This window comes from Lissotriton vulgaris, chromosome 7 (genome assembly GCF_964263255.1).
Source record: "Lissotriton vulgaris chromosome 7, aLisVul1.2, whole genome shotgun sequence".
Classification (NCBI taxonomy): domain Eukaryota; kingdom Metazoa; phylum Chordata; class Amphibia; order Caudata; family Salamandridae; genus Lissotriton; species Lissotriton vulgaris.
The window spans coordinates 148475515-148486802 of record NC_141695.1 but is presented as its reverse complement, the minus strand read 5'-3'; the positions used below and the strand labels follow the sequence as shown (position 1 = coordinate 148486802).

Here is an 11288-nt window from a genome sequence, read left to right as displayed (position 1 = left end):
ACGCATCTACATCTCCCCCACGGCAGAGGAATGTATAGGCCATGTGTGGTGTGTGATGCAGTGATACATGCTGTGCAACGGCGTGCTCAGAGTCATTTTACTGTTGTAGAAATGCACCTTTGTAAAATGTCACTTTTAAAATGGACCCCATTTCTGTCTGCATGTGCCGCCTGCCTGAGGTGGGTTGGCCGTCTAGTGTTTGAAGTGACAAGGTGCGCTACACTTCTCCCAGTGACAGTGAGGCTGGAACTGCCAGGGACCTTCTAGAAGCTTCCAGCTCTTTCTGGTAGGTGGGAGGAGGGGTGTACATGTAGAGCAGTAGAGATGCCATGTGCTCAGACTGAGGGTGGACTGTAATGAGAGGGGACACTCTGCCGCTGCATGGGTCTGTGTGCTGGCCCCTGAGCCCATCTGTACCCCTCTGCTGTCCACAGGGCCAGTGAGAGCCTTTGCTGGAGTGAAGACTGTTGTGTCAGGGAGAGTGCCACTTTATTGGAGATGACTGCTTCTACGAGCTGCTGTCCTGTACTGAGGAGTGCCCACTGTCGGCTGATCTTGCCCAGCCTTGCCTGCCTGCCTGCTCTGCTGCCCTAGCGCCTCGTGAGCGCTATACTTTTACTGCCTGCACTCCAAGGAGGTGAGGAGCATGGGTGCTACTCCCACGGGTGGGACCCCTGTAACTGTAGGTCACCTAGCACCTGGTGAGCGCCATATTTGAAGTGACTGTGCTGCTCTGCCTGCACTCTAGCGCCTGGTGGGCACTGTTTTCCTGATTACCAGAAGAGCTATCTTCTGTCCCTGAAGCTTCTAGTGGGACCTAGTGCCTCGCAAACGCTATATTCAAGTTGCTAGGCGAAGAGGAGCCGACGCCTGCAGCGCTGTGCTGTCAAAGCGCTATATTTCAATTCCCCTGGGGAAACATCCTTTACGTCGCAACTTTTACCATGCAGTACCTTTACAACGCAGGTTTTTCAACGCAAGTCATTACAAAGACTTGCACTGGGGGCGCTCTAGGATAGGTAATAGTTTAATTTACTATCCAACAACTTCCCTACTAGCCACGGGAACTGGAGTTGGAATAGTAAATTAAACTATTCACTATCCAGCACCCCCCACCGCAAGTCGTTGTAACGACTTGCGTTGAAAAACCTGCGTTGTAAAGGCATGCATGTTAAAAGCATGCGTTGTAACAGCATGTGTGCTGCATAGGGGTGTTGCCAGAGTGCCATATTTGCATTGACTGTGCTCTGCTTGCTACCAAGGTGCTATAACTGTGCCCAGGAGAAGAAGAGCGGACGCCTGCAGCACTGGGATTTTAAAGCGCTACGAGGGGATCCCGCCGTGTGGGATTCCCCCCTGCCTGTTTGGTGAACAGTGGGCAGCAGCCACGTGTAGGGGCATTCATGAACCTAGAGACCCTTTGAGGATGGCTCAGTGGCGCCAGAGGCTACTCTGCAAGTTTGGGGCAAATATTTCCGGTGGGACCCTCGGTGCACTACTGGTTATGTTTCATGCCGTCATGCCCCCATGGTTATGCATTGATACTAATGTGCCTAATGTTTTTTTCTAAGGTTGATGCCCCTGTGCTCCCTTGATTTTGCCCAATGCAGGGTGGGACTTATGTTAGGATTCAGTCCCATCCTCATGATTTGATGCCTGCCAAATGTAATGCCCTTACACTAATGGTTTTTTGTGCAGGATATGCTTTTGCAACCAGGATTCATGCCTAACGCCTATGTTCCTGCCTGCATACGGTTTATTTCTATGCCTTATGCAGGTCTACCTACAGTTATGCCTCATGCTGCTAATGGGGGTTTAGTCTGATTGTCGCGCATGAGGTGTTGCTAGGCCTGCTCTGATGCCACATGTTAATGTATTTTCAGGCCTGACCTGAAGGTGATGATGCTGTGTTTGTCTGCCTAAAGGTGCCTAATGTGATGTTCACAAGATTTACGCTTATGCTTATGCCTCCTGCTGACGCTTATGCCTAAGGGGGTTCTTGCTAATGTGCAGAGCCGAGTTCAGTTTGTTGCCAGTAGTTGTTGGCTGTGATACATTTAATGGCGGACTTTCCTTTACCCTGTGTCCTGTTACAATGGTTCTGGCAGCGGCCCGATTGGCCCTGCCTTGTAAATAGTCCCATGTGAATCCTTACCTAGTGCCGGCTGGCACAGTTTATATGCAACTGTGAGTCCATTTTGATGTGTTGATTCTATAATACACATGCTGTTTTTTACCCAAACTGGTGTGATCCCTTTTTGTAGTGTGCCTTGTGTGTCGCCTGTGTGTTCTGCGTGGATGCTTTACACATTTCCTCCGGAGTTTGGCCTGCCCACTCTGCACCATGCTAACCGTTTCTAACAAAGGGGCATATTACCAAGCATGAGTGAAAAATATCGCTCAGCTTGGTTAGCGGCCGAAATTATATCGCCGAGCATCGCCGATTTTTATCACTTAGGAGCCTTGATATTATCAATGTTTATCTCCTAAGCGATAAAAATTGGCCGAAATGCATGAATATCGCTGTAAAGTCAGCGATATTCATGCATTATCGAGTAAATACTCTTAGCCATGTTATCCACCTACCATTGGATAACATGGCTAAGAACTGCTCAGGGGCAGGTGTTAGCTTTTGGAGATATTCGCGCTCAGCGCGAATATCTCCAAAAGTTGGTATTAGGAGATACCGATGTTAGCAACTGTTTCCAGTCGCTAACATCTTGGCACGCCCACTTTGCATGTCATTAGTGATAAATATCACTGACATGCAAAGCGGGGCCCAAGATGGTCGCATTCTCCTTCTAGCTGTCGCTAACTGGTGTTAGCGACAGCTAGGTAATAGGGAGATAAAATGATCTCCGCTTTCTTGGCTTTTATAGCCAAAAAAGCAGAGATAAACCCTCTTGACAATATGCCCCACAGTTTTTTAAGGTTAAATCTGCTCCTGCCAATCTCTTGAAAACTACCCGTGTACTGACATGATCCTCACAATCTTTCCCATAATACAGGATTTCATTCTGAAAGAATAATATGCCAGTTACACTTTTTTCATGATCTTCTGCAAACATGCAGTTTAGGATACCAATCCGAATGGCAACCTAACAAAGTGGTTTGCATTGAAAGGTGTAACAAATGATGTCTGGTTTCTTTTTCCGTCATGTAATTTGGCGTGATAGTACACAGACGAGAGGTCCAGAAACATCTGTCCTTTTGCACCCCAAACATAGTTCAGGGCTCAGAGATATTATTGAGGGGCTAGCGATCCACACAAATGATCTTATTCAAATCTCTAACATAAAAATACATCATGATTTGCTTCTCCCCATTTTTTTGCTGCCAGTACATTAGGGGCAAGCCATTCTTGGGATTTTTTTTTCCTCTTTCACACCATTCTCATCTAATGTGTTGATTACTTCTTTTCCTTTATAAAGACAGTGAACAGTATTCTTCATAAAGATAATTGACATTTTCATGGTAAGCATTTACTGCCTAACTACAATGTCAACACCTTTGCGGTCAGCAACTGACCGACCATAGATCGGCTATTCCGACCACCGGATTTTGATGACCAAAATACGGGCAGCTGGAAACCTCCATTTCTGAACGGCAGATACTGCTGCAGATGGAAAAAGCTGAGTAACACCAGCTGCTATTTTGAAATTGATGTTTTCAAACATCCCTGCACCTTGTGACAGGCACCATGTGGTGCCTGTCACACGTTGCAGGGATGTGGTGCTCCTCAGACACCATAGTGGAGGGCAGGGGATGGGGCCCTGCTAGCTGCTCCTAAAGGCACTTTTTGACAGCTTTTCCATGTTGGAAAGGCCAACATGAAAAGGCTGTCAGAAAGTGCCATCATAATCCCGACAGCAGAGCCGAGCTTAGCTCCACCATCGTTAGGGGATTATGATGGAATCCGATGCTCCGGAAGTGCATCAGAATCCCCCTGCAGGTTTCACTCTGACCACTGTAATCCTAATGCGGTAGGTGGACTGAAACCTACAATGTCAGATGGAAAGCCTCTGACAGCTAGTCGCCGGCTTTCCGGCCAACATGGTAATTGGGCCCTAACAGCCTGATTCATGTAGCTAAATTGCACTCGCAAAGGGCCAGATTCTCAGAATCTGGCCCTTTGCGAGCGCAATTTTTGCATTTGGTATTCATGATACCAAATGCAAAAATCGCTATTTAAGAATTCGCATATTTGCGTGGAATGGCATTTAAGGAATCTCTAATAGAGATTCCTTAAATGCTATTCATGACACACAACAAAATAGCGATTTGGGACTTTTGGGGCCGCTATTTACCGACAGGTCAGACCTGTCGGTAAATAGCAAAAACTCAGAAAAATGCTTTTAAAAGCATTTTTCAAAGTTGCATGTAGCACACACACATGTCCTTTGGACATGTGTGTGCGCAACACCTGTCCATAAGTGCATTTTAGGGGTGCTACAGGGCGTCCTTTGGACACCCCTGTCACCCTTAAAATCGCTATCTCAGTTGCGAGTAGCAAATTGCTACTCGCAAATCCCCATTCATTCCAATGGGCCTCTTGGCCCATAGGAATGAATGGGGAGTATTTGCGAGTAGCAAATTGCTACTCGCAAATAAAGAACATGTAGGAATCACTATTTAAGTTGCAATTCCTACATGAATGCCGTTTTGCGTGTCCTCAATAGCGAATCGCTATGATTCGCTATTAGGGACACGCAAAACGGCCCGTACATGAATCAGGCTGTTAATGTTTATTTGTTTAAAATGTCTTTTGTGCAGTATTTAGGGTCCTGGATTTTTCATGGTGTGAAGAGTTCACATCTCACTCAGGCCATTGGTACTTGTTCTCATTGTAGTGCCAATAGGGAGCCAAGAGTGACATTAGCATTTGCTTTCCATCCCCATTATCCCATATAAGAAACACAGACTCAGATCATTCATTTACAGTGAGCTTTATTAATCTACACTGCTCCAGCACAGGCAATGCAATCAGGCTTTCACTGTCCTGCCTAGCAAAGCTCTCAAGCATGATATATAGGGTTTGGGGCACCTGCATGCCTAAATAATTCAACATGAAACCATGAGCATGAGCATCAAAGAATGGGTCATGGATTGCACATGGCAGAGTGAGTTCTGGATGATGTGGAAGAAGAAAACAGAACATCTAAGTCAGTCACAAACTAGTTCTATGGTATTCCTTCACAGAAACATCTGAGTAGTTGGCATTACCTCTAGAAGGCAATCAATATTTGCTCATTGTGAATTTGGTGACTGTTTACAATTTTATGTCCAAGCTTGTGTGACATGACACTAACTGTGCCCCCGCACTGACAGATATTTAGAGGAACTAAAATGTAATACATCCCTTTGGATGTATGACAGTACAATGGATCATTTTGATCGCGGTACTTTACATAGCATTTTTTACAACGCAAGTCGTTTCAATGACTTGTGTTGGAGGGCGCTGGATTGAGGATTAATATGATTTTCTATTCCAACTCCAGCCCACGTAACAGCAGGGAAGGTGTTGGAATAGAAAATCACAATATTCCTTAACCAAGAGAGCCATCCAGCGCAAGTCGTAGTAATGACTTGCGTTGTAATGGTAGCGTGGTAAAGGTCGTGTGGTGTAAACACCGCGTTGTAAACAATGTTTCCCCATCCCTTAAGCCCATCAGTTGCAGACACCCACAGGGTGGTTAAATAGGAGGCAATAAGTCTGTGGAGGGATGAGAAGGTACAATTTGTACACACTCACTTGACTCTGCTCTCATCAAGAATGTGTGCCGAAGGATGCAGACACACATTAGAACAAGAGCTTTCTGTCTCAAACATAAATATCTCTCCCTACCTATCACCACCCATTCCTGACTCAACAGAATCCTTTTTGCAAGACCATAATGTAGGACTATGTGTCAACAGCAAGATCGTCTTTCAGTTACTGTATCAAATCAGCTTTTATTTGTGACTAAAAGACTCCACCGATGTAAGCATTTTTTTAACAGTTAGGTATATGAGTCAAATTACAATAGTGAGCAATAGTGAGCAAAACCTTCATTCTTCCATACGTTGATATATCCAGTGGTTGACAGCAGTTGAACACCATGAATAGCCATAGGTTCCACAAAAGATGTCATAAGTCCGCCATGAATTATTAAAGGGACTTCTGCAGAGGGCCCACACAAAATGTCAGATGGCATGATGGTGATGTCAAAGGTTGCTGTAGTGAAGTCCTTTGGCCCATTGAAATGCTGTTTGGCATATTGATATTGTTTGTCGTCTCACTGGAAATTCAAAATAGACTTTAAAGGATATCTGATGGCCTTAAGGAGATGTACCAACACTTCCTAAGATTGCATATGTCATACCCAATACATTTTTAAGAACCATTGTTTTTTACTCTATCCTACGGGAGGTGTCAGATGGCATACTAGAAAAATCAGGTGGTTATCTGGAGACATTAGACGAGATGTGTTGCTGGAGATGCCCATATAGCAAGTTGGGTATATCAGCTGCTGCTTGAATAACTGACATGAGATGAGATGAGATGAGATAACCAGACCTACCGAAGATATCAGATGGCCTACTGGAGATGATTAATGGCCCATTGAACATGTGTGATGGTCTACTGGTCATTCTAGATCCTGTCATGTTCTCATAAGTGCAAACTGAGATGTCAGATGGCCTGCGATGAAGTCGTGCCACCTGGAATTTCAGTGGCTCTAGTGTTCTAGCTGGTGGCATAAAGAGATGCTCCACCCTTCCATAAAAAAAGGGAGAGTGTGAAATGCTGACAGAGTAATAGCTGCTCACAATGTATTGTTTGGTTTGTGAGATAAGAAAGATACAATTCCTTAAAGACTGTATGCCCTGTGTACCTGGGAGAAGAGTGCACAATAGATTTTTCTTAATTTGCCGATGCGGGACCCACTTACTACCTGGCTGCCATGTTATGCTGATCACTCATGTTTTTGAGTCATCCTTCCCTGGAGTACCCTGCTCAAAAGAAGTTGTGTGTATTAGAAGGGCAGAGGCCTTGCTGCTGAGGGATGTGATAGGCCTCCTCAGATATTTTCTAGCCTGTTTGGTACAGTATACGATGAAACTGGGTGAATGAGCCATGACGATGCAGAGGATGTAAAGCTGCAATAATATGCCCACTCTTGGTGAGTCATATAGGCAGTGTGTACTCTGAACATCTTTCAGGTACTATCTCCAGGGTGGATTACTGAAGCCTATGGGCAGCAAGAGATTTATTGAGGTCTCACTTTTTGCGTGATTGTGCAAGCTACTTGGCAGCTGATTACGAGTCGGGTGGGCATATATGAGAAAAGACATAAGGTAGCAGGAATTTCAGTTTCCGTATGCAATATCAGCATTCACCTATTTAGAATGAATCCCCACAGAACAGGGAATAATGGTGCAAATACAGATTTACCAAGGGGAATTCTGCAAAATCTTTTGAGATTTTGTCCTGTTCTGAGCAGGTACTAATTGTGTGTGAGGGGACCAGGTCAGAAGGTGTCAAAGGAGAAAGTTGCATGCGGGAAAACATTATACGTTTGTTTTCTGAAATAGTAGAAAGGGTTTGGGGCCAAGGACCCATGCCTGGCTGCACAGCAACCCTCTCTCAAAGTGATTTTACTGCTGTATGACTGGTGAAATCCGTTGCCATGGTCCTGCAGCAGGAAAACCCAGGTGAGGAAAAGTCTGTGCACCCATGATGAACAAACCAAATTTCGACCCAACTCATAATTGAGGCTTTAAGGCATAAATCAGGACTGTGTCTGCCACTTTGTGGATGGGCCTGCCACGTGTTTTAGATAAAGACATAACAGCGCTGTGCTAGCGCTGTAACTTGCTGAGCAGGATGAAGCAGATTGGAGGCTCTGCAGACCTCCCAAGTAAGAGATGCAGGTTCAACTTGCTTGTTTCAGGTTCAACTTGCTTGTTTCCTATTAGCTAAAGCACTCATGCAGGTGGCTGGATAATCATCTTCTCATCATTGGGGTGGGTGGGCACATAGCTCTTAAGAGGCTGGTGTACACTCAGACGTTGATGAAGCCAGGTCTACATGTGTTCCAGGAAGGAGATGTATAACAGAACAAATATTAGGTGTGGCACATCCGTGCATGTAATATGACGTCATATCAGATCCTGCAAAAAAGAGAAACAACTTTACTCACACCCGAGTGTAACTCAACGTACACTGTTGTCACTTATTTTACTGTGTAACCTCCAAACAGTTCCTGCAATCTAACTCTGGAATGGCTCATTGCGTTAGAACTGCAGCATCAACATAGGGGTTAATACTGGTAGCATTAAACAATGGAGATTAGAAATGGAAAAGGTAAAGGTAGATCTGTACAACTGGCACTGAAACGAGGAAATATTCAGATTACATAATATGGGCATGATTTAGAGATTGACTAGAACAAATACTGACTCCAGTGGCATCAAACTGCATACACACGCCATGCTGGTTAACGATTATTTACTACATATCCAGTTCCAATGCCTGCCAGTGCCAGAATGGCTGATGGGAAAGTTAGTGGTTGAACGCATAGGAAAGGACAACAAGCACACATTAGCAATTTTTTTTCATCAACTCAGGGAGCAAATGTAGACAAAGGCTACCCGAATCAGGAATGCCATCAATCTTGTGTTTACCAGGAGTGCCTTAACTCTTCCGCAGTTTAAAGCTAAAGACCAACCTCTTTAAAAAAAAAACACTTCGCAAACACAGTAGTGAGTCAGTCAGTCAAGAAATTACGATTTTTGGGGCTGTGGACAGTCAAAATATTGCAAAACATAATAGAACCATTATAAAATGTCATTTCATAACATATACCATCAAGTTCTACAAGACCTAATCAATCAATCAATCAATCAATCAATTTGTAAAGCACACTACTTACCCGTGAGGGTCTCAGGTGCTGGGGGGGGGGGGGGGGGGGGTGCTGCTACTGCTCGAAGAGCCAGGTCTTGAGGAGCCTTCTGAAGGTGAGCAGGTCTTGGGATGGGTGGGGAGGGTGTTCCAGGTCTTGGTGGCGAGGAAGGAGAAGGATCTGCCGCCGGAGGTTGTACTTTGGATGCGCGGGGCGGCGGCAAGGGCGAGGCTGACGGAGCGAAGTTGTAGAAGTTGAGTCTATTGTTCAGGTAGGCTGGTCTGGTGTTGTGGAGTGCTTTTTGTTCGTGGGTGAAGAGCTTGAAGGTGATCCTCTTGTTGACGGGGAGCCAGTGCAGGTCTCTCAGGTGGGAGGTGATGTGGCTGTGGTGGGGGACGTTGAGGATCAGTCGGGCAGAGGCGTTTTGAATGCGTTGTAGTCGTTGCAGGTGTTTGGCCGGGATTCCTGCATAGAGTGCGTTGCCGTAGTCCAGCCTGCTGCTGACAAGGGTTTGGGACACCGTTCATCTGGTTTCGGGCGGGATCCACTTGTAGATCCTGAGAAGCATGCGGAGGGTGTTGTAGCAGGAGGAGGAGATGGCGTTGACCTGCATTGACATGGAGAGGGAGGACTCAAGAATGAATCCTAGGTTGCGTGCATGGTCTGTGGGTGTTGGAGGTGCTCCCAGTGTGATCGGCCACCAGGAGTCGTCCCACGCTCAGGGGGTGGGGCCGAGGATGAGGACTTCCATCTTGTCCGAGTTCAGCTCCAGGCAGCTGTTCCCCATCCACTCGGCGACGGCCTTCATTCCCTCGTGGAGGTTTGTTTTGGCGGTGTGATCGTCCTTGGTGAGGGAGAGGATGAGCTGGGTGACATTGGCGTAGGAGATGATGTTCAGGTTGTGCTGGCGGGCCACTTGTGCAAGGGGGGGCCATGTAGACATTGAACAGGGTCAGGCTGAGGGATGAGCCCTGGGGTACGCTGCAGATGATGTTGGTGGCTTCGGGTCGGAAGGGTGGGAGTCGGACTCGTTGGGTTCTGCCGGAGAGGAAGGATGTGGTCCAGTCTAGGGCCTTCTTCTGGCTGGGTGTGAGTGTTTGATTGATTCAGATGCTCCGTCCATCACCACCCCCTTTTGTACCGCTTTTGGCCGCCATAGGTGTGGCAGGGTATGCTCAGACATGAGTCCCTTGCTCACTTTGCCACTGGATTCAAGCAAGCCGGGCTGAAGACGGCTGGAATGCCAGAAACCGGTCCTCGGAAGCTTGTTTCCGGTCCAGGAAAGACATGGGTTGGCAGTTCGGGCTGGACTGTTCCCATGAGGCACAGGGTCAGACTGATTTGCATGTAGCCATGTCTGAACTGGGGTGGCAGAGTGGGCTAAAGAACGGTGATGGATTAAACCCAGATCTTTTGCCTGGGTGTGAGTGTTTGATTGATTCAGATGCTCCGTCCATCACCACCCCCTTCTGTACCGCTTCTGGATTCCGGCTTCTTGGAGGAGTGTTCTTAGTGTGCGTTGGCAGACTATGTCGAAGGCGGCTGATAGGTACAGGAGGATGAGGGCTGAAGTTTTGCCGTTGTCTAGTTATTGCAATTAAAATACATTAAAAAGCTCATATAATATTCCATCTAATAACAACTGCAATACTAGATCTGCTAAATCCTTATGAAACATTTCAGATTCATATTTACAAAAGATTAAGCCTCCATAGATATTCATACAAATATGTATATATCTACCAATATGGGATCTCTCAATGTTTTTGTTTCCCTCCTTCACTCCTTATTACCCAATTCCTCTGATCATCACCCTCTTTTTCTCTTCTCCTAATTTTTCTCTCTTATTTTCTGCTGTTACTTCGTAGCCCGTTCCTTTGATTTCATTTATTCTTAAGACGATCCATTTTGCGTCCATGAATAAACATATTACATCTACTAATTGTGTTACAATTTATTCTAGGATAAAAATAACTATTGCTAATATATTAATAGTTTAGAATGATACTTACACCCTATTTTCTTTGACATCATATTTTTATTGCGTGTATGATAACATAAGCATTGTTTTATATAATGTATTATATTTCTTTAAAAACAAATTAAATATTCTGAAATCAAAACATAAATTTGTCTCACTGACAACTGTTAGAAGAAGATCACTGAGATAAAGGTTGTTCTCCACAAGTTAAATTGCTGGGCTCATACACCAGGGTCCAAATGCACTGTTATATGGATTTAGAGCAATATTTTCATGAAAGATATCACTAATTATCCATTCAATCTCAGGTCAAACGTTTCTAAAAATGGTGCAATAGAGTAGAATATGTTTCAGATTTGCATATTTTTCTAGGCAACTCGGGGGAGTCAATAAAACCCTGTTTGTGAAGTCTCATATAGCGTGCC

The 11288-nt window shown here is 45.3% G+C and overlaps 1 protein-coding gene across 1 annotated transcript in view; it reads right to left on the bottom strand.

Annotated features, from left to right (window-relative positions):
* Positions 1-5926: 5926 nt before the first annotated feature.
* The window catches only part of LOC147701028 (phospholipase A2 inhibitor and Ly6/PLAUR domain-containing protein-like), a 207752-nt gene continuing 202390 nt past the window's right edge, over positions 5927-11288 (bottom strand). The window contains exon 5 of the mRNA XM_086929840.1: positions 5927-8151. Coding sequence (XP_086785966.1) covers positions 8024-8151 — 128 coding nt within the window. The 3' untranslated portion in view covers positions 5927-8023. The remainder of the gene's footprint in view (positions 8152-11288) is intronic.